The sequence below is a fragment of the Heptranchias perlo genome, chromosome 28, assembly GCF_035084215.1.
Source record: "Heptranchias perlo isolate sHepPer1 chromosome 28, sHepPer1.hap1, whole genome shotgun sequence".
Classification (NCBI taxonomy): Eukaryota; Metazoa; Chordata; class Chondrichthyes; order Hexanchiformes; family Hexanchidae; genus Heptranchias; species Heptranchias perlo.
The window spans coordinates 22,305,363-22,328,384 of NC_090352.1; the positions used below are offsets into that span (position 1 = coordinate 22,305,363).

The 23,022-nt window shown below is 41.9% G+C and overlaps 1 protein-coding gene across 1 annotated transcript in view; it reads right to left on the reverse strand.

Moving 5' to 3' along the window:
- Window positions 1-2,190: 2,190 nt before the first annotated feature.
- The window catches only part of LOC137299265 (calpain-A-like), a 41,529-nt gene continuing 20,697 nt past the window's right edge, over window positions 2,191-23,022 (reverse strand). Inside the window, exons 7-13 of the mRNA XM_067967925.1 lie at window positions 21,924-22,001; window positions 19,152-19,246; window positions 9,873-9,950; window positions 9,685-9,770; window positions 7,988-8,110; window positions 5,047-5,180; window positions 2,191-4,460 (exon numbers count right to left, since the gene is read on the reverse strand). Of these exons, the coding sequence (XP_067824026.1) occupies window positions 4,215-4,460; window positions 5,047-5,180; window positions 7,988-8,110; window positions 9,685-9,770; window positions 9,873-9,950; window positions 19,152-19,246; window positions 21,924-22,001 (840 nt within the window). The 3' untranslated portion in view covers window positions 2,191-4,214. The remainder of the gene's footprint in view (window positions 4,461-5,046; window positions 5,181-7,987; window positions 8,111-9,684; window positions 9,771-9,872; window positions 9,951-19,151; window positions 19,247-21,923; window positions 22,002-23,022) is intronic.

Consider the following 23,022-nt stretch of genomic DNA (forward strand, 5'->3'; position numbering starts at 1 on the left):
AATGTGATTTTGAAACAAATTTGTTTTAATTTGAAACTGTTTATGAAAGCATGTCTTAAATATTGTGGTCCCGTTACTGTCCTGAAAGGACAGTCACTCCTGGTCCGACCAGATGAGTATCTCCTGACTGTTACTGCGTGGTCTTGTTAACATCAAAATTTGGTCATTTGAGAGTAATGACATTGAATTTTCAGATATTGGGTACCGTTCTGATTTTTCTCAATGTATCAAGTCTGAAAACCTTGTTAGATTCCTCTCTATTCTACTTTATGGCCCCTCTGTATCATTTAAAAATGTTACAGAAAAGTTAATCTGTCAGTCTAGTCGAGGGCTGGAATATGAAGATGTAAACTTGGGGAATGTGTGTAAATCCTGTCAGCGGGATTACAATCTATTCTGGTTCAAGCATCCTATTGTTTCAGATTTAGGTGTTTATAGAATGGTGGAACCAATGCACATTTCAGCCTGACATTGAAGTGGGGGAAGGGAAAAAGAAATAGTTTGCAAGATGTAAGGCACTCCACGTGATTACATTGAAACTGCAACACAAACAGACTGTTCGGCCCAGCCAGTCTGTGTTCATGTTTATCCTCCAAACAAGCAGTAATCCTAATCCTATGTGCTTTCCCTGTTCCCATATCCCCTTTTCCTTCAACCATCTATCTAGCCTGTTCTTAAGAGTTCACATGATCTCTGCTTCAGTCACTAACTCCAGTAATGCATTCCAGAGCCTCACAATCCACTGTGTAAAAAAAAATCTTTCTTGCTATTTCCTAAATCTCTTCCATTTAATCTTGTATCTATGCCCCCTCATTCTAGACCCGTCAACCACTGGAAACAGTCTATCTACTACGTCCCACCCCTTCATAATTTAAACACCTTTATCAAATCAGTCTAATCGCTTCTGTTGTAATGAAAAGTGTTAATTTGTATTGTATTTTCTCATACCTCTAAATCTGTGCTGTACCCTCTATTGCCTCAAAATCCATCCCGTGGTGTTGAGCTCAAACCTGTGATTGTGTAACTTTGTGCTCTGCCTGAATTGGTACTTGAAACTGCATATAATCAAGCATTCCCGAAAAATGATTAGTCAGAGATCCCTCAAAGCACATTTCTCACTGTAACATCCCAGAGGCAGCCTAATGGAGACAATGGCCAGGAAATTGTGCTGAGCGGCAAACGGACATCGCCGCCCCTTGTAAGTAACCAACTCACCCACAAACTTTTCGCTGGCTCCTGGGCACCAGCTTGCTTTAATTGAGACCTGCAAGAAGTGCAGCCATCTTTCTCGGACTTCTCTGAGCTGTGTGAGCGAGGAAAGGATCTCCCGCTCTCTCCCCTCAAATAATCTGCTGGAAGCATCATTGACAAGCCACGCAGTCAGAATCAGGAAGTGAAAGTCTCCTTCACAAGCCACGCAATGTAAGGACCAAGAAGCGTCAGGTAGATTAGTAAACTCTCTATAAAAGTAGTTATAGAAAGTGAAATAAGGAGGGTAAGGTTAAAAGACTGAGCTAAGAGACAAAGAATAAGTAAAAAAAAATAAAAATTTTAAATATTTAACTTTTTTTTAAATGTCCAACAACAATTAATATCGGGAGGAAAGAGTTCACATTTTTAGAAGTTAATTTTCAGTGCCAACGAGGTTGTTTGGCAGTCATTATTACTTACCATTCCGTTAAAAGTTAGTTCAGACCTGAAAAAAACCACCAAACCTTTTTTTGTGGAGAGATTAGTTCATTTCCAGCTGGACAGTGCAGCAAGTTCGCACTGGTCCATTCATTCAGCCGACTAGATCTCGAACGCGAAGCTTTCAAACGAGAATGGCAAATGGTAGGAGCAATTTCCAGATTTCCGCATTTGACTGCATGTGCGCCCTCCGGAACTTGCTCTTCCATTTGCTCTGAAATAACGGTGAGCCCTGTTAGCCTCACTGTTATTTCATGAGCAATTTCAAGGCTATTATAGACTGTGAGTAATTGCACTTCAGCCTAAGGCATCCATTGTGGAAATTCACTTCTGTGGACTCCTGATCACAAACCAGTTCTCCAGCAAAGTTTTTTAAAAAAACACTTGCATCGTTCAGTACCAGAATATGCAATACACCTGTTTTATTACCTGTTTGCATTGTTAAGTTGTAAAATGTGTTCATTTTAATCAAAGCCCAATCATGATGTCACAGGCACCAGGAATGCAATTAGATGAAGGCGGGGACATAACAATCACATGAACCAAATTCCATCTTTATTGACATGACTGTAAAAATGTTCTTTGCAATTCAGTTAAATGTTTAAATGCTACTTTTGACACAAACAAAACCATCACAAGGCTTTGGTAGTTTGTGAATTACAGTTCAGATAAATCAAGTTAAATCAACTGAAAGGAACTGTTCATCCCACCACTATTATTCCACCTCCAGAGCTTTTAGAAGTCAAGCTTTTTAGAAACCTTTTGCCTTAATTTTTAAATGGTACTGTATATAAATTGTCTTCTGTTGGGATTAAATTCTTAGACATTGAAACATAATTTAAACAGTAAATAATACAAAATGTAATAACTAGTGTATTTCCTGCAGCATTACTTACATGACTTGGGGCTGGGGAGTACCACCTCTATCAGTTCAATGTCTATTACCTTAAGTGGATTTGGGCATGGTGCGGTATTCTGTAACCTCTGTAATTAAGACTATTTAACCTACTGTCACAGCAGTAAATTTTGATTTGAGGTCCGGCATCAAATGAGAGGCCTTATGTTGAGGCCTGGGAGCAAGAGGGACGGCTGGTGTCAAATCCCAAGACTGATCTAAAGGCCTGTTGCAAAATACTGATAGCGAGAAGGAGGCTGTGGCCTGGAGTCCAGCCTGGGAGGTGAAGTGCAACTACTGGAAAATAGGAACTGGTGGCAATGCTGAAATTGAGGCGAAAGGGAGTTGGCAGATGGCAGCTGGGTGTGAGGCATGGAGATAGTTGGACATTCAAGCCTGGTAATGGGTGGGCAGGACTAGGGTAGAGTGGAATGCTTAGAGGGTCCTGGACTTGGGTGCAGGGTATTTTAAAGAAGCAGGGTATTTTGGCATGAATCTTAGCATTTGCTTTGATGTCAGTGGCTGTCCAAAGTCACTGAGCCATTGCTGAATGGAAAGTACCCATTCATTGTGAGACAGTGGGAGGAGGGAGAGATCCTGATGCTGAGAGATCAGGCATTAACTCTGGGAATGCAGCAAACCAAGTGGGTACAGGTCTGGTGGTGTCAGGGTGGGGTGAAGGGGAGATGGTTGTGGATGGAGTCAGCAAGCTGATGCTATCTGTGGAGGCCAGAGTGCATCTCATGGATGAACCTGAGCAAGTGGTGAGTTCAAGGCTGGGCTGGGAGAGAGCCTAGGAGACCCATAGAGAGTGGGGAGATTGGCTACAGAGAGGTTGATCGATGATAATATTAACAATAATGTTCTAATGGACCAATCATATTACTAGAATAATGGGTCACATGGTTCTCATGGGCCAATTTAGATGACAACAAAATGGATTGAATTAGGTAATCAGATGACTAGTAGAGACCTAAATTAAATACAGATTAATAATTTGCTATATCTAAATCAGCCATAAAAACTGAGGATCACTGGTTAGTGATTTTGGATTTAGGAAACTCACTAAAAATTGCCAACCAGAAGAGTATATTATAATATTAAATAATTTCATGCTACAATGTTGTTGCAGGGTGACATAAGAGATAAGTGTTAGGAATTTTCCACACATCAAGAATACAAATGCAGTAACATGATGTATGCACAGGTTCAAATAACTGGCCTTGGATTCCAATCAGAATCATAACTTAAATATAACAACTTTTTTAAAAAAATAGGAAACGATACTTGAATCCATATTTATTAAGGATAGAGTTGATCTACAAGCAGCTTAAATGCAGCTTTTATGTAATAGTCACATTGAGTTCTTGGGAAGAAGGGCCTGTGAGGTGGGTGAAAACCAAATGGAAAAGTTACGGCTTCTATTAAGCACGTATATCATCCTGTTGTTTGAACCTCTGTGTATAATTGTACCAGACATGAGATGATTGAACTCCCATGTACAGCTGTACCAGACATATGCATGAGACTGTTTGAACCCCTATGTTGGTTGTATCACTCAACAGCAGAATCTTTTCTTCCTCCTCTTGTTGGAACAGTGTTGTTCAAACCTCACAGCTGCCATGGAAGCTCAGTGCATTCCTTCTGTTACAAGGTTGAATCCATCATGGAACTGAATTGCAGCGTCAGTGAATATGCGTAGCATAAATGCTCCATCAGTGTCTGGTGCAAAGGTACTTGGAATGATTACATAGTGTCCTGGTGGAAGTTTACTACGGAGGTTTATGCTTCTCTGGGCTACATAGGCTCCTGAATCCGAAACCTCTGTATGATGTGTAAAACGCTCTGCAGTTAGAACCGTCCGTGGGCCGGAAGACTGTCAGAAAGAAAAAAGAAACAACAATTTCAGTTCAGCCTAATCGTTTTTTCTTTGTATTGGACACTGTTATGGACAGCACCAAACTCATTATATATCCTAAGAGATGTTATCACAGAACATCAAAATGATGTTTTTATTATTATAAAGGAGAATGAGAAAATCAATGCACTGCTTAGAAGGTCAGACTGGAAATTGCCAGGATTGATTCTCGTTCTCTGTTGACAGCTAATCAACTGTGATGCCCCTCCACAGCTAAATAGTCTGGTAGCACTCATTGTGCAGACTCACTCCTAGTGGAGGCACTGAAGGGCAGTTGGGACAGTACACCAGCAAGAGTCAGTGCCTTCACTGCCACATTTATCTTCAGAACAATAGTAATTCATTTCATTGGATGTGAAGAATTTTTGGAAGTGCTGAGAGACATGATAAGGTGCTATATAATGGAAGGGGGGAGGAATTGGAGAGGAAAATATTATAAAAACTTTTTTATATATATTTTTTCTTAAGTAAGTCACCTGAACAAGGAAACTTTGCTGTACGGATTTGCTTGCAAAGAAATGTGGCTTCCTTGCCAGAAAATTACCTTGTAGATCTGGATCCCAATAGGATTCATTGAGACTCCAAGCTTCCTGTCCATCCTTCGATAATTCTGAATTAAACATATCAGAACAGAGCATGTCCCATCGGCATGGTCTTCCTCACTACTTGAAAGAACATCTATGGAGTGACAGACAGCACACGCCAAGAAACAGTCTGTTAGTATTTCTGTTCATTTAATGGAACAGGTTTCATTAGAACGACTGAGGAATGCATGCACATTTCAGAGTAATGAGAAAGCAATTGGAATAAAAAGATAAATTGACATTTTTCAGCATAATGAAAAATGAAAGCATTATCTGCAAAGGTACTGCTCAAAGACACAGTCACGTTTGTGTTAACATACAACTTTGCTGCATTGCAGAGTGGAAGGACTTGGTTCTCTATTGCTGACTTGTGGCGAGATCCCAATTTCAACTGAGCCATCAGATGAAACAAATCTACAACCCCTTGTACTGGCACGTGTCTCTGTCAGGAGATTATTAAAGGCAGGGCAGTCATCCTGCTGAGGTGACCTGTACATCATCTTATGAGACTTGTAAACAGATACACTCCATTATGCAAATCATTGTCATCATATTCAGGATTATGCCTATCACTACAAATTTTATAATAAGTATTAAAATGTTGAGATTTGAGTGAGAACCATATCATAATAGTTCCCAGGAATCATCGTGGCAATGCTGCAGCAGAATTTTCAGCGCAAATTGTTCCTGGAACAGATTGATGGAAAAGTTCACAAACTACAACGAGATGAAGCAGTCTGATTGATTAATCAGTAGTTGCTAATTACCAGTAGTATCTTATGTTCTAAGAATGGCTTTTTACTCACAGTAGCTGCTGCATTCAATGACTAACGTTCTATATTATTAATTGTATCTACTGCCTCTCAACTGTCCCAATTTTGTAGATAAATTTCAATCCTGTTGACGTGGCAGTCACAGATTTTAGAATGTTTAAAATGACATTGCGGGATATTTTGTCCGTGGCATATTTTAACATTAATTTTGGGGTCAAAACCATGTTCGCTTAATGGAAATCAGGTGGTTTCTATAATGGGCAGCCGATCTGCAGCAGCAGTTCTACTCAGGGCAGGTTGGAAATCCACCCCTTTATGTTCAAGATTCAATAGGGTCAGTAATTCCTTATTTTGCAAAGGACAGTTATGATCAATTACTGGACCATTCTCATATTGCTTAACTCTGATGCTTAATCTTTTACGATTTTAAATAAGTTCTTTAGTTTTTTTTAAGCTGTAAACATTCTGATCTGTGTTTTGATATTCCAGCATACTAAGGAAACTGAAAACATAGGTTAAGTCTACATAATTACTAATATACAGATTATTTCAATTGGGGTAATTATTAGTCCTAGGACACTCAGCAACTAACAAGGGCAGGTCTCAAAAAGATATAATTTCAAGATCATAAAAAAGTTCTGCTTTTGGGAGACACTATGAAAACACTGAATGAAAAAACAGTACTTAAAAGACCTAGGTCTAGAAATTTGACCACGGCTGAAAACTAAGCCCACCTGCACACCCTTTGCCCTCTGGAGGGAGACATGGTGACCATCACATGGCTGCGGTGAGTCGCAACGCTGGAGGAGACATCGCACAGGGTGTTCTCACACCTTATCCTCTTTTTGCCTTCTTCCTTCTATCTCACCCTACACACTCTGCATGGCCAACTGCAGCTGCTTTCACTAGTCACTCATCTCTCTCTGCTCTTTCTTCTCACAGAAAGCTAACCCTTGTTGCTCTTTTTCATTCCAGGTGCTGAAAATGTCAAGGCCCCTTTGCTACTTCAGGACGAAGAGGCCAGCCTTCCTGAAGATGCAGTGTCACCTGATCTGACCCTAGCAAACACCAGCTCAGAAATCTCCAAAAACGATTCACTGTGTGTAGCACTTTTGAGATATGCTGATGATGTGGTAAGGCATTATATAAATACAGGCTTTTTTCTTAATAGACAAGTCAGGGAAAGTTATGCTAACTGTTTGTTCTGGTACTTTACATTTCTTTTCATCCCAAGTAACCTAGCAGCTTTGGCAAGGACCTCCTGATCAGAAAATGGCGAAGAGGGATATGTTTTCTGAAGCTCTCAGATTCAACTGTGTGGAAATCATTAGTCAGCTCCGGAGACTCAGGTACGTATTGCTGCAAGAATATGTTCTTCTTCTGCACACCCTCAGGCAGGCCGATGCTCATCAAGTTCTTTCCTCTTGCTCTATTTTTTTTATCTTTTCGTCATTCTTAAGACTCCTAATTTTTCCCTTGAAATCTTCAATTTCCTTTCTGCACCCATTCGATCATGTGGCCCTTGACAAAAATTCTTTACTGTCCATCCTGGATTCTGCTGTCATTTTCCCCATTTCTTTTTACAATGTTTTTCTTTCAGGAACTTTTTCATTTAGCTTTACACAAAATTACATCGAATTTACAGCACCAAAACAGGCCATTCGGCCCAACCGGTCTACGCCTGTGTTTATGCTCCACACAAGCCTCTTCCCCCTGCTACTTCACCTATTAGCATAACCTTCTATTCCTTTCTCCCTCGTGTACTTATCTAACCCCCCCTTTATAATTAATATTAGTTCCCCCACCCCAAACTTGCTGGGTAAGGTCTTCTGGTCTGATTACCTGCTACATATCCTTTGTAAGTAGTCAAGACCCAAGCAAGGCAAAGCTCTAGCACAGCTTATTTTCATTTATTTCCCCCACCTGATTATTTTTCCTTTTCTTTCTGCTATAATTTAACCTATTTCATCTATCATGTTAACTCTGTCCATCCATTAACTTTTTGCAGACTTTTTCACTTGAGTGGAGGAGCTCAAATAGAGGTGACAAGCAATGGAACATCTGGGAGATACATCCAACAACTTTTTATTTTGAGAAATGAGACGTTTACTCAGAACTTCTTTCTTACCTGTTTCTGTGATAGTGATGGGATACTGAGGGTTGCAGCTATACTTAATCATATTATTTCTGCATCCACCTGCGTTAATTCCAGTCACCCACTGACTCTTCACCTCCTGCAGGCTGCCAGCATCTGTGAAGAGTGGAAAAATCTTAATAGGTCCTTAACAATCTGCTATTTTCATTCTGGGCTCTGATAGCTCAATTGGTATGTTGAAACAACTGTGACGTTCTGCCACACTGTGTGGGAAAGAATTAGCTCTGAAGTAAGGAGGGTGAGGGAAGGGGAATTTCTCCAACGCAAAACAACAGAAAGTGAAGTCATTTTAAAAAGATGTGAATAGTAATCAGAAGCTAAAATTATTTTTTCAAAGACTTGCCAAGCAGTGTTGGGGGTGGGGGGGGTGGGGGGGAGATGAAGGAGAGGCGGGTGGCCCCGGGCAACTGTAATACGTAAGTGTATGTGTGAGGCCTTGTTCAGGTTTAAGTGTGAGACATAAGCTTATGTTTTATCAAATGATGGATAAGCAGAAATTCTGCTTATATTTTAATATATTTTATTAAAAGTCCTGTAAATTCAGATTTAAGTATATGTTTGACGCTTCAAATATATCCATTTTATTAAATGAGGTGGTACTATTTTATGTTAAGTAATATCAAAATCATCATTATCTTTCCTTGCCCAAGATATCACTCCCACATACGTGCATACACCACCTCATATACACTGGCACAGGGGGGTACTTTTCCAAGTATAGGCCAGTGACAAGGAACCTCACCTGCTACAGTGCATATTAGAAATTCCTGGTACATTACTCACAATTTTCCACTATGTATTGGCTGGAAATATGGTTCCCCATCACTAGTGTGTACTCAGAATATTTAGGCCCATGCATACACCCAAAAAGCATGGCGAAGGGATAATAGCCATTGCTATTTAGGTGTGTTATAGGTTTGTCCATAAACACATGAACAGCTACATGCATATAGTCAGTGATTTCTATATCTTGGATAGCCACCAATTTGGAAGAACTAGTTGCCTCTACTATTACAGCTGGTGATTGATGCTGAGGTATATGCATGTGGTGTGTGGACAAACAAGGTATCAGTTACTGGCCGAATTAAGTGGTGCAGAGAAAAGTGTCTAATTCCTCTGATGTCCCCAGGGATGCCTGGAAGGTCCATCTAGCATAAAGGTTGAGTGCGGTGGTGACCTCCACTAACAGTAGTAATGCTGTGCTCATCATGCCGTGCCCTTCCAATATGGGTAGCGGACACATCTGGTCTGCCACCTGAGGTGGCTTGTTCTGTAAGTTGCGTGCTTCCTAAACCTTCACCCTCCCAGGCTGCTACCTTCTCCTTCTCCTGCTGCACCAAGAGATACCTGGCAGTGGTTGCTGCACCCATTATGTGCAGCAAAAATGTCTTCTGTGCTATTCACTACTGTCAGTATTGTGGTGATTCTTGACCTTTGTTCAACTAATGCCAGGTCTGGCTTAGAGCTCAATACTCATTTTTTGTTAATACTTTCCTCCCCACCCCATCTCATGTAGATGGATTTCTCATGATTGGTCTTAAGAGGCAAAAAGCTGCTTTTAATTTTCTTTCCTTAAACTATTTTTGAATATAAGCAGCAGTCCCCCCTCGCCTCAACCACAGAAAGTAAGTAACATCCTTTAATAAACCTGTTAAAATTCCTGTCATTACCTGCACCTCCATCACCATCAAAGTCAGGCCCCAGAGTCAAAACTGTGACATTTGCAAACTTTTCACAGAAGTCATCAAACTTCATCCTATAAAATGAGACATGGATTTTAACTATGACAGAGCTGGCTGGAAGACCTACCAACTACGAATGTTTAATAATGTGAAATCGATGGATTGAAATGTCCTACCAGAATTCACCATCATCCTTCTTGGTAAATCCAAATGATTCCCTAGTCCAGATCGGGATTTGATTCCATAGTGGAGAACTTGCAGAAAGGAGGAATATCATGTTAATCAACACTTCTTTTTTTCTAAGCATCATGAGGCTATCACATTTCTTCTTTCAAAGGGGTAGAGTTATTCAGAATTTCAGGCTTACAGAATTTCCAACACAAACGTGACAATTCAGAGATGTCAAAAATGGGGATGCCTGAAGAAATGTGCTATAATTTTCACGAGGATATATTGGATATTTTATTCCCCTGTGGAGTGAATTTTTATTTATATTTATCAAGGTATAGGATGCAAGTGCTGGAGAATGAAATGTCTTTTGAACATTTGCATCTAGTATAAACATCAAGCACTCTCAGCTGGAGTATACCACTTCACCTGACGAAGGAGAAAGCCTTCGAAAGCTTGTGGTTTTCAAATAAAACTGTTGGACTATAACCTGGTGTTGTAAGATTCCTTACATTTGTCCACCCCAGTCCATCACCGGCATCGCCACATCATGAGTACAGGATGAGTTGAGTGCAACATAAAAGTTCCTCTGCACTCTCCCACAACAAGCCGTACCACCCACCCTCAGAAGGACACCCCCTACTGCATTAGCGCAACACTAAGTTTCCCACACCCATAATTTTCATAAGTACCAAACTGTCTTGGAATATCATTTCTGTCAATTGGGGGAATCCAGGTGATGAATGGTGAATTCAGTTTTTACTCTGGGCCCAGCCAGAAGGACGAAAATGATCCTTTCCAGACATGTATGTTCCTAAGTATTGAAACTACCCCAACAGAATCTGCCAGGTTGGGTTTGCAAGAAAAATAAAAAAATTCTGTTATTGCTTCCCGTCAGGGCAGAGTCTGACAAATGGGCAGTGTTAAAAGTTTGGAGTTGACATTTAAAATGAGGCCTTTAAATCAAATCATCAATAACAAGCATTATCAGTAGATTCCTATTTAAAATTCAGAGAAATCCCATACTTAAAAAGTTAAATAATACCAAATAATACCTGAGAGACTAAAACTCAGCAATCACAACTTCTCATGCATCTCTTCCCACAAGCCCGTATGCTAACCTCCCTCTATGTGCTAACAGGTGACTGAAAATATCAACTGGGGATCTGCTTTGTGTTTACCATCTGGCAAAAAAAATGGCTCATTGCAAAAAGAACAATTTCTACACTTGGGGCCAGGGGTCAAAATCCTGGAACTCCCTTCCTAACAGCACTGTGGGAGAACCGTCACCACACGGACTGCAGCGGTTCAAGAAGGCGGCTCACCACCACCTTCTCGAGGGCAATTAGGGATGGGCAATAAATGCCGGCCTTGCCAGCGACGCCCACATCCCGTGAACGAATAAAAAAAAAGTTAAAACATTTTGAGATGATGTCTTAAGCCAGCCTGTGCTCAACCCCTCCAGGATCGGCTCCTAACCCTTCTCCCCTTGGGTAATTTTTCCTGAGGTGGTGTATATTTTCTGGCAGTACGTAGCACTGTTGCACTTAACATCTTGAGAGTAGTTTGTCCAAATTCAGCTTCCTATTTATTTGTCCTTCAGCCTGGCAGCGAGACAGAGACCCTCAACTTGCAGTGTTCTCAAATGGAGGAAAAAATGGGTGATAACTATCGAGGTCCAGCACAAGTGTTTATTTTAGAGTGGCACTAACCCTCTGTAGGGAAGGTGGCTGTAGACAAGCAGGAAAAATAATTCAGGAAAAAAATGGCAGTGAAACATTATAAAATTAGCATTTAGCATTTTCTTCTGAGTGCACCATGAACACAACCCATGTATTCTATAATACAGGCATCCATCTATGGTTTGTGATATTTTAAATAATAGCAAAGTGATCAGTTACTCAAAAAGTTCAAACTGTAGGGAGTTTCTGTAAAATTCAAAATTCACACATTGACATTTTTCTTTGTTAAAGAAGTCATTCTCCAGCTTTTTTTTGTTTGATATTAGAGTTTTTTTAGTCACTACACAGGACTAGTATTAAAACAGAATTGAGACTTTACGCTATCTGATTACTGGCTTTGGTATTTGATACTGGGGCTAAAAGGGTTCATAGACCAGGCTTGTATTCCCTCGAGTATAAAAGATTACGGGGTGATCTAATTGAGGCATTTAAGATACATAAAGGATTTGATTGGGTAGTTAGAGAGAAACTATTTGCTCTGGTGAGAGGGTCTAGAACAAAAGGACATAACCTTAAAATTAGAGCTAGGCCGTTCAGGGGTAATGTCAGAGAGCACTACTTCACACAAAGGGTAGTGGAAATCTGGAACTCTCTCCCCCAAAAAGCTGTTGAGGCTAAGTCAATTGAAAATTGCAAAACTGAGATTGATAGATTTTTGTTAGGCAAGGGTATTAAGGGTTACGGAACCAAGGTGGGTAAATGGAGTTAAGATATAAATCAGCCATGATCTAATTGAAAGGCGGAACAGGCTCGAGGGACTGGATGGCCTAATCCTGCTCCTATGCAGTGTGACATTCAATGGTACAGCTGGCTCCTCTCCCTTGCTGCCTGCATTGAGAGCAGCAGTGTTTTGAACAACGATTACTCACACTGTTTTTGTGGCCTTTTTTTAGGGTGAGCTGGATGCTGTTTACAAAAGCTTTGTTGAGACATTTGGATTAAAGTAATAATATGAGGTCCAATTTTACAAGTCTGCACTGCTCATAAAATTACAAATGGAGTGAATCATTTTATATAAATCATACTTTAACAGTGCAAGACTGAGCTCCAAAGGTCCAAGTCATCAATTCTCTGTGGGGTTACTTTAGAGAATCTTTCAATTCTCATTCTGTGCCATGAGCATCAGTGTCACCTCAGTCACAAGTGCCCAATGGAAAGTTGACAATCCAATCAGACACTACAGAAAAGGTTGAAAGGTATGGTCAGCTCTGGTCACCAACACACAAGGGTAATAACCAGGCTCTGGAACGGTTCAGGGAAGAGCCATAAGACTGAGTTAGGATGAAAGACTGGAGAAACTTGGGTTCTTCAACCTTGAAAGAAGGCAACAAAGAGGGGGCCTTATGTAGAGATATACAATAAGCAGGTTAGAAGGTAATTCTCCAAGACTACTTCTAACCAACCTTGACAATAGGATGGGAAGGCACAGGTTCAAACAAGTGAAAGGCAAATTTAAGACTGTGAAAAAGTTCTTTGTCACACAAAGTGAGATAAATCCATGGAATGAACTTCCAGATAGGGTAGTGGAGACAAACATTTTGGAGGCCATGATGGGGGCATTGTAGGATCACTTTGAGGGAGGGAGGGATGCACTAAGATGTGTTGAACGGTCTTCCTGATCTATATCTATTTTATGATTTTTTAAAAACCATTCTCCAAACTCCAACTCCACAGAAAGAAAACCATTCAACGAGGATGATATAGGAAGTAGTGCTCTTTTAGCAGATATGTGTATACCAGAATGTCCTTTGGGATCACCTCAGCTCCAGAAATTTTCCAACATATAACATCACACGTTAGATGACAGTGAACAAGTAGATATTATTGTTCATGATATCTTGATTTGGGGAGAGAATGAACAGAAACATGACCAAAGGTTGGAAAAAATCCTACAATGATTAAGGGAACACAATGTGAAGCTGAATGTGAACAAGCACAATTTAAAGTACAAAAGGTCAGGCTCACTAAGAGGGACTCAAGACTGATGGAAACATTTTGTGTGTTTGATTGCTCGCACAAACACCAGCAACAAAAAAGCACAAAAGTACCTTAGGCTGGTGAATGACTTGGGCAAGTTCCTGCCATCTCAGTCAGAAAGCTACTTGGAAAAGATATAGGGGGTAGAATTTCCACAGGGGTTATCCCAATCTCCCACTGTAACTTCAGCTAAAATTCTGGAGAAACCGCTTAAACGCCATTTCCCGGAGGGTTTCGCCGACTTACGGCAGGAGATTAAGTATGTCATTGAACTGATGAACACAAGAGCACTATTTCAAAGAAGAGCGGGGGAGTTCTCCCCGGTGTCCTGGCCAATATTTATCTCTCAACCAACACCTAAAAACAGATTATCTGGTCATTATCACACTGTAGTTTGTGAGGCCTTGCTGTGTGCAAATTGGCTGCCATGTTTCCTACATTACAATAGGGACTACACTTCAAAAAGTACTTCATTGGCTGTAAAGCGCTTTGTGACATCCTGAGATCATGAAAGGCGCTATATAAATGCATGTCTTTTTTTCTTTTAACTGCAAAGCCTAAAACAAACCCCAGTGTTGAAATACTATTATGTGATCAAGCCCGTGAGGATTAGAGTTGCTGCTTCCAGTTTCAGGAATGGGCACAGTATTACTACAGGAGGAACAACCAGCCTATAGTTTAAGCTTTATGAACATTTACATGAATTCAATGCAGGTGTGCACAAGTAGAGAAAAAACATGCAGCTGTAGCATTTGGGTACAAAAATTCCCACCAATATGTGTCAAATGAAATTATGAGGTGGGAAGTGATCATAAGCCTCGAGACAATGTACAAAAACTCCCTTCATGAAACTTCACCAAGACAACACAGCATGTTACTTCATTAGTAAAAGTACAGATTAGAAAAAGTGAACCAGAAAGAAGATACCCGACTAGAACCCAAAAGGCACTTGAAAGATTAGACAACAACAACTTGTATTTATAAAGTGCCTTTAACGTAGGAGATGGGGAAAGAAAATCAGGGCCATTGTTCACTTGCTTAATAAAATAATAATTATGCCCAAATACAAATTAGTGTTTATTTGAATGTTGAATTCACTTTAAAAAATAGTTTCTTGAAAAAAGGTTGATATGATGATGGGCTGAGCTCTCAAACGGGTGGAGCAGATTGGCCGCTTGTTATACACCCAGTCCAATTTTCCGTTCTCTCAGGAGTATCGGGCAGGCTGTATAACGGGCGGCTGATTTGCTACCACCCGTTTTACGCCCCTGCCAATTTTGTTGTATACATCCATCTGGTGATCATAGATGAGACTGAAATATAAACAACGTGCTTAGTCAGATATAAAGCAGATATATGAACATACGAAAATGACAGGCAGGAAAAGACTAGCTAGTCCATCGAGCCTGCCCCACACTTACGATGCCTGGAGCATCCTGACTAGACACTTCCCACCTCCCCCATCCCCCCCCCCACCGCCCCAGTTCCTGCTCTCGATTGCTATACAGTGACCCCTACTGGAAGGTGAGAGCAAGCTCAGGCTCAACTGTGATTTCCCCAATTTTCCAGCATCTCAATGGAGCCAATACTGTGGTACCCTTGCAGGTCCACTGCTCCTCAGGCACCAAGTGTGCCTGAACCCCAAATGGCTGACCTCACCCAATAATGTGAGATCAGTGGTATGTTTTGGGGGGGTTTCTTGATCCTTTTTCAATCCAGTTATTTTTTTGACTTCTGTGTCTCGCTCTTGTCAATGATCCCTAGCTCTCCATGGCCTATGGAGTGTTTTCCTTTCCCAGATATCTAGGTAAATGCATAGCACCCAGGCAATGAACAGAGATCCCACCAGTTTATTTCAGCTAATGATTTCATTTCATGCCTTCAATTGAAGGTGGAAGAATATTGCTACACTAGACTTTGACTTAGGCCTTAACAGCATAAAGCTTGACTCATGCTATAGAGTCTCTTGAGAGTTGTTGTTTAAATTGACTACAAATCTTCATGCCAGCAATCCTTACTTGGCAGCAGAGCTCTTCAGCTCTCTAAGTCCCACCCTCTGGAACTGTGTCCCTAAATCTCTTCCATTTTCCATCTTTTCAACTCTCCTTTGGTTTAGCTCCCCTAATCCTTCCTGCAACTGCTTAGGCCACTCTCTCACCTGTGAAGTGCAGTGTGACATTTTTATTATGTTAAAGATAGTTTACAAATGCAAATCGTTGTTGTTCAAACTGGACAGCCTGGTGACTTAAACAAATCGTGGCTGCAGCTAATGCTGCGCCACCTAGTGTTCAGGTGCAATTTTGCACCCATGATTCCCTGCACATTTTTTCCTTGAATGTTTGCACACAGAGTGATACCAGTGCTGGAAATGGAACGTTATTTCTATTCTGACACCAAAAATATTACCCAATACGGAATGCAACATTTAGTGGCAATCTAACAGTAGCTAGTCTTGTGCTGTGATCTGCTCCCACAAGTAATGGATAGAAAGTGGACAACACCTCTCCCATCGAAATCTTATAGCCATCAAAAGGAGACCATCCATCTGAGCTATCTACAAACCCAGTTTTGGAGGTGATGTTCCTCCCCTCGTGAGTTTTAATCTCCCCCTTTCAATAGCGAGATAACTTTAAATAAGAAGAAAACAACTGCAGATGCTGGAAATCTGAAATAAGAAACAGAAATTGTTGAAAATGTGCAGCAGGCCCATCAGCATCTGTAAAGAGCAAAGATAGGTTAATATTTCAGGTGTAGTCCCTTTGTCAGAACTCAGTTCTTAAGGTTCTACAACTGAAATTTTAACCAGTCTTTTTATAGACCTGCTGTGTATTTCCAGCATTTTCTGTTCTCATTTCATATTTTTCTTAAAATCTTGTCTAAACAGTTTGCCACGGTTTCATTTCAAAGTAAAATAACATGTAATTTGTGCCAGGAGACCAATTTACCAAGTAGTGGGCAGGGTGTTATGGAAGGGCAAAAATGTCACAATTTTACAGCATTTGGGAATGGGAAAGATTTGCTCATTTGAGGCCAAAGTCTTTATCATAAATTGGTAAACTTTTATTCCTTTGTTTGTCAAAAGACTCACAGGTGAAGGTGGAGTGCACATCAAAACATGTAATCGTATCGAAAAACCACTCTGCCGCTTGCATGTGATATGATTGTGATGAAATTTCTGTGAGACTGCTCAGGGATTCTTCCTTAATGGGTATAAAGACATTGCCTTCTTTAATGCATCTTTTGCAAAATCTGTACAGTAATACAGACTGGTCAAATTTTCACAGGTTTCACTTTAGTAATTGAATAAAACTGCATCAAAAGAGTAGCAACCTCCTCCCCAATGGTTAAAATATTGGAGCGATTTCCCCCATTCCCTATGTGTCAGTGACATTATAAATATAGGGGGAAAGAGTTCCTCCATTTGCTATTTCTACTTGTAAAAGCATCATAAAACATGATGATTTCACTAGAATTGGTGATCAGAGAAAATCTTCCCACTACATTTATGTCACTGCCACACAGCAGTCAGGGGAATTCTCCTCCCAGACGGTACAGCGGCACCTTGGACTGTACTCCAGGAAATGTCATGACCATGATTTTACTCAAATCTTTTATGCTCAGATCCTAGAAATTTGTGGCTAAATTGTGGGATATTGAAAGTTTTTGGGAAGAAATTTGTCCTGCCCGTTAAATCCTGATATCACTGGGTTTAGCTCCAAGGATTAATCAAAACCAGAGCTAAATTGTGCAATTTGCCAGGCTGACTAAGGAAGCAGTGGAACTGATTTACAGACAGAGCCACAGTTAAATGGTTAAAAGAGGTACATAAACCCTTGTATTTGTTCAAGGAAGAGTAGGCTAGGGGGTTACATTGCTAAATTCCTGGAAAATGTAGGTAGGAATTATGTGTGTGACCCGTTTTTTTGACTGAGCATCATTCATGATGTGAGGGAATGGAGTGCTCTCCTGTATGGTACAGGAAGGAGATGGCTGACCTGAAGAAAATCTGCAATGCAATTTTGAATACCAAATACCTATCTCAAATAGATGTGTCACAAAGTGAACCCTCATATTCTGACAATTATTTTATGCACTCTGCCCAGGAGAGAAAAAGCTCACTGAATGCTTGACACCCACGTTCATACTACAACTTGGGAGAAACACAGGCAGCAACTTATAACTCAAACTGCAGGCGCCCAGAAATCTTAAGATGGCTTGACACAGGAAACCTCTGTGAGCCAACCCAGCTGCAATGATGAGTGCCTATTTAATATCAGATAGGAAGGATGGCTGTATGTCACCTAGTGTGCACAATCCCAAGACTACATGTCTACTTGCTTGATAATAAAAGGAAGCAGAACAGAAACGGAGAAGGTCCCAGGCACAACAAACCCTGATATTTTAGAAGAATATGCTGAACATAATATAGCTAAAGCATTAAAGGTGAGTGTGATAGAACAAAAGGTGTACAGCACAGAAGTAGGCCATTCAGCCCATTCCCTGTAGCAATCCAAAGCTATTTCACTGCCCTGGTCTCTCCCATATTCCTATATTTTCCTCTGCTACTAATGTTCATTCTTCCCTAATGGATCGAATGGTCCCTGCCTCAATTACTCCCTGTGGCAAAAACACTCCAGGGTAGAATTTCCACAGTTTAGGAAAGCCAATGGTCCAGTTGAAATGGCCAGCCAGTTGTGCTGTTGTTGTTGTCAGTGGGAAAGGAGATGAAGGTGACTAACACATCAGTTACCTGTATGATGCATCTATGGACAGCAAATTGGCTGACACTGCTGATGTCCCCTCCATTGGTCGGGAAGGAGATGGAGGCATAGAAATTGAGGGCCTTGGTCACCACGATGGCCATTGGCTGTGCTGTCCCTCTGAGTGAGGTTGTCTTCCTGACGCAGAAGGCACAGCTCAGTGACTGCCGCACTGCTAAACCTTAGCTTTCAGAACCAGTGCTCTTCAGTCATTGAGTAGCTGCACCTGGGCCTGTAGATGCAATGGCTGGATCCAGACTGTACACCTTTGGTGCCATGTGAAACTTAGGAGAATTTCTCTGCTCCTACGAGTCATCCTCTGCTATGCCATGTGCCAAGGAAGCAATGGAGGCAATTCGCTGTCAGTACAGCTCAGAGATACAGCAGCTTACTTCAGAATCCCAAACAGTGAAAACCATTTTCGTGTGAGTGGCAAAGCGCATCATACATGCTATGTGTGAAGATTGGAATTTGGTGGGCTAGTTTCTCAGACATTAGATATCTTCGAACCGATACACAAATCTTGGATCAGGTGCAAACTAAGTGGGAATTCTAAGAGACCCCTGGCATTGCTAGGCAGTATTGCTAAATTTACACTTTCATAATGCTGTATCCTGACATCAGTTTTTAGGATTAAATTTAGATGCAGTTCCTTGACTACTAACTTTAATAGTACCCAATGTAAAATGAGTGCTTGGGAATAAGGATCTCTGCCCCCATATTGAAATAAATAATTTCAAAAATGTGGCTTAATGAGCTTTCTCGTTATGTAGTTCAACAGTGCAATTACAGTAATAATGAAACTTACTCATCGCTCCAGTCACCTGTCCATTCCATATTTTGCCCTGATCCCCATGGATTGAGAATCCGAACGAGGGGGACTCTCCCTCTTGGAGTGGTTAGCTATAGGAAATAAAGTTTTAAAAAGTATAGTCAGTATCTTTAGGGTTCACTTCCTTTATATCGACATCGATGGGAGCTGGGAGGCATCAATGGCGCACAGCAGGGAAAACATGAGTGTAGAATTTATTTGTAGAAATACACGCTAATAAAAAAAACTCTTAAGTGCTCCAAAAATGTTTTAAATTTATTTTTTGGCCGAGAGAAACACCATTAGAAAATTCTGCATATACCTCATTTGGAATTTTGATAAATGTAAGGACTTGCACAACACCAGGTTATAGTCCAACAGTTTTATTTGAAATCACAAGCTTTCGGAGCTTTCCTCCTTCGCTCACCTGACGAAGGAGGAAAGCTCCGAAAGCTTGTGATTTCAAATAAAACTGTTGGGACTATAACCTGGTATTGTGCAAGTCCTTACATTTGTCCACCCCAGTCCATCACCGGCATCTCCACATCAGGAATTTTGATAGGTTGCGATTGTAGTTGCCTCTGCTTTATTAACACCAAAAGATGACAAACAAGAGCCATCAGTCAGTGTGAACAGCCCTGAAAGTGAAGAAGGAGTTACTGAGGGGCAAGAGGAAGGTGGAAGGGAGAAAAATACAGATGCACAACTAGATCCATTACTCAGGCCTCACCCATAGAGCCAGACCAGTTTGTTTTTAAGTTAGGGCAAGAAACAGCTAGGAACTAAATCAATAAAAATGGATGATTAATGGGTTGTACAGAATAAAACCATAGTGGGCAGATCTGAAACAATCAAACCCAGGTGTCATCCAACAGCAGAGTGCTCCAATGCAGTGTGCCACTAGGGAGCAGGCTTCTACCTGTGATTCATCATTAAGCAAGTCCCTCCTCTCAATTTTACAGAACACAAGTCAGGCATTTGCCTTGGGAAGGAGATTTTTTTTTAAATTTCAAATTATACTTTATTTCATAGAATTTAAAAGGTTCACACAGTTCAATGTAAATATCACAATTCCAAACCAGTACAATTCAAACCAAAACACTACAGATCGTACACAAAGCAATCTCATTATTACAATTCAAACACAGTATTTCTTATTATTCATGGTGTACAATACAAGGCGGGGTGGCCTTACACGGTGGCCTTTCCCCATAGAGCCTTTGCGTAGGTCGCACCTCGCCTCAGTGAGTCCTGCAGCACGTACTCCTGGACCTTGGAGCGTGCCAGTCGACAACACTCAGTCGTAGACAACTCCTTCAGCTGGGAGAGGCTGAGTCATCCAAAAAATAACACAATGGAGAACCACATGCTAGATAACATCAATAATGCAGCCTGTTTCACCCAAACCACTGCAAGGCTTCAGGCACTGGAGTCCCATATCATCAGGCACAGAGAATTGAGGCCTACTCTGCCCTTGATGCACTGAGCTCAGGGAAATATGAATGGAAAACACCACCGTGTGCAAGGTTCATCAAGAACACATTTACAATGAAAATAAGGCCAGTTCCCTATAATGCAGCTGATGCATCCAAGAAGTGAAAATGGATGCTGGGAGGATGCGCTGGGGGTAATTTTAATAGTTTTCCCTCAGTGGCTCTGATCTTCTATTAGGGTCACTCTATTTGCATCTTCATGAAGACTGGCCCCAAAATCCTGTTGCCACTGTCTTTTGCTGCTACTTACCCTCCCCCACCAAAAGAAATAATACATTCAATGTACCAGCCATCTATGTGCTGGCAGACACTTGAGGCCTGTCTGCCTGATGACACAGTTGTTAAAGATCCCACAGCAATTTTCAAACCAACATTCCACTCAACCAATATCACCGTCTCATTTGTAGAATCTTGCAATGTGCAACTGGCTACCACATTTATATCAACATCAATTATATCAAAATCAATGGGTTCCGTCCTGGGGGTGCTGACTCGTGCTGGGGTACCGTCCTGGGGGTGCTGACCCGTGCTGGGGTACCGTCCTGGGGGTGCTGACTCGTGCTGGGGTACCGTCCTGGGGGTGCTGACTCGTGCTGGGGTACCGTCCTGGGGGTGCTGACTCGTGCTGGGGTACCGTCCTGGGGGTGCTGACCCGTGCTGGGGTACCGTCCTGGGGGTGCTGACCCGTGCTGGGGTACCGTCCTGGGGGTGCTGACCCGTGCTGGGGTACCATCCTGGGGGTGCTGACTCGTGCTGGGGTACCGTCCTGGGGATGCTGACTCGTGCTGGGGTACCGTCCTGGGGGTGCTGACCCGTGCTGGGGTACCGTCCTGGGGGTGCTGATCCGTGCTGGGGTACCGTCCTGGGGGTGCTGACTCGTGCTGGGGTACCGTCCTGGAGGTGCTGACTCGTGCTGGGGTACAGTCCTGGGGGTGCTGACTCGTGCTGGGGTACCGTCCTGGGGGTGCTGACCCGTGCTGGGGTACCGTCCTGGGGGTGCTGACCCGTGCTGGGGTACAGTCCTGGGGGTGCTGACCCGTGCTGGGGTACCGTCCTGGGGGTGCTGACTCGTGCTGGGGTATGATTCTGGGGGTGCTGACTTGTGCAGGGGTACAATGTAACACCTACTGGGATCTAATCCCTTTCTCAAGGGGTAACTATGAAAGAACAGGCTGCCTGCACATCCTACGAAACAGAGAATGATGGCTAGGGCGGGAGGGGGAGGACTGTAACTTTGAAATAAGAAGATACAGAATCCTTCTTAGTGATTATTTACCTTTTTTACTGCAGTGACGCTATAGGCATGGCCGGCAACTAAACCATCTTGCTTTCCGGACTGCTCACTTTCATCTTCCTAAATAACATGTAAAGTTGTCGGTCAAAAATGCTGCAAAAATATTACAAGAATTCAGCTACTGCTTGTGGTGTTATGTTCCAATACTTATCTTTGATCTGGCGAGTTATTGTTTGGGCCAATGCTGCGGGTTTGCACCGGCAGCAGGGAGCTTCGCCCGGCAGCTGCTCACGTCGAGTAAACGCAGGTGAAAAATCCCGGGCAGTGCGCCCACAATTTCCCAATATGCACAATTGGCGAGCAAGGCCCCTGCCAGCAGCAGGAATCTTGTAAAATTAACCCCAACAAACACTCTTCAAAAATTCAGTATCAATACACAAAGTCTTGCCAGAAGTGTTAATGCCAGTATTAAATACAAAAATAAATATAACAACTTTATGTTCAAGTTATTGCTTAATTCGGGATTGGATTGTGGCTATGTAAAAATGTCTCCTCACGGAACTTTCGTTGTATGCTATTGTGTTGCTACTTTAAGAGCTAAAGGTGGAGATCTCCTGATAGTTTAGCAGTGTGGGACTGAGCCACGCACTACGAAGACATTCCCAGGTCTGTGCTGAATTATATGATCTCAGTCAGTACAGTGCTATCGCACCATGATAGGCCTGGTCACCCCTGGGCTGAAGGTGGGGGTAGGAAATTCAACCAGGGTCCCTTAATCTGCTGCAAAAATGGACATATGTGGATGTCAGCAAGATTCGGCTTAGGTGTAATACTCCCATGATTGAGTAAACTGCCAGCACTCACTGGAAAGTCAATGGAATGAAAAACAAAACTCGGGCGTGGTATATAATGGGTGGCCAATTCGATGTGGCCCATTTTACACTGTCGCCCAAAGTTAAAATTCCTCCCGCAGTGAGGATCCTCGAGCGCCAGCACACATCCGAAAATCACAGGCACGATTCCTCGCCACTGGTACTTAGTCAGAAGATGTAATCCTCTGAGCACAAAGCTACTGGATCGCCCAGGCGATCAAATGCGCTCAGGCGCAGTAATATCATTGAATAAATTTAAAACAGAAATC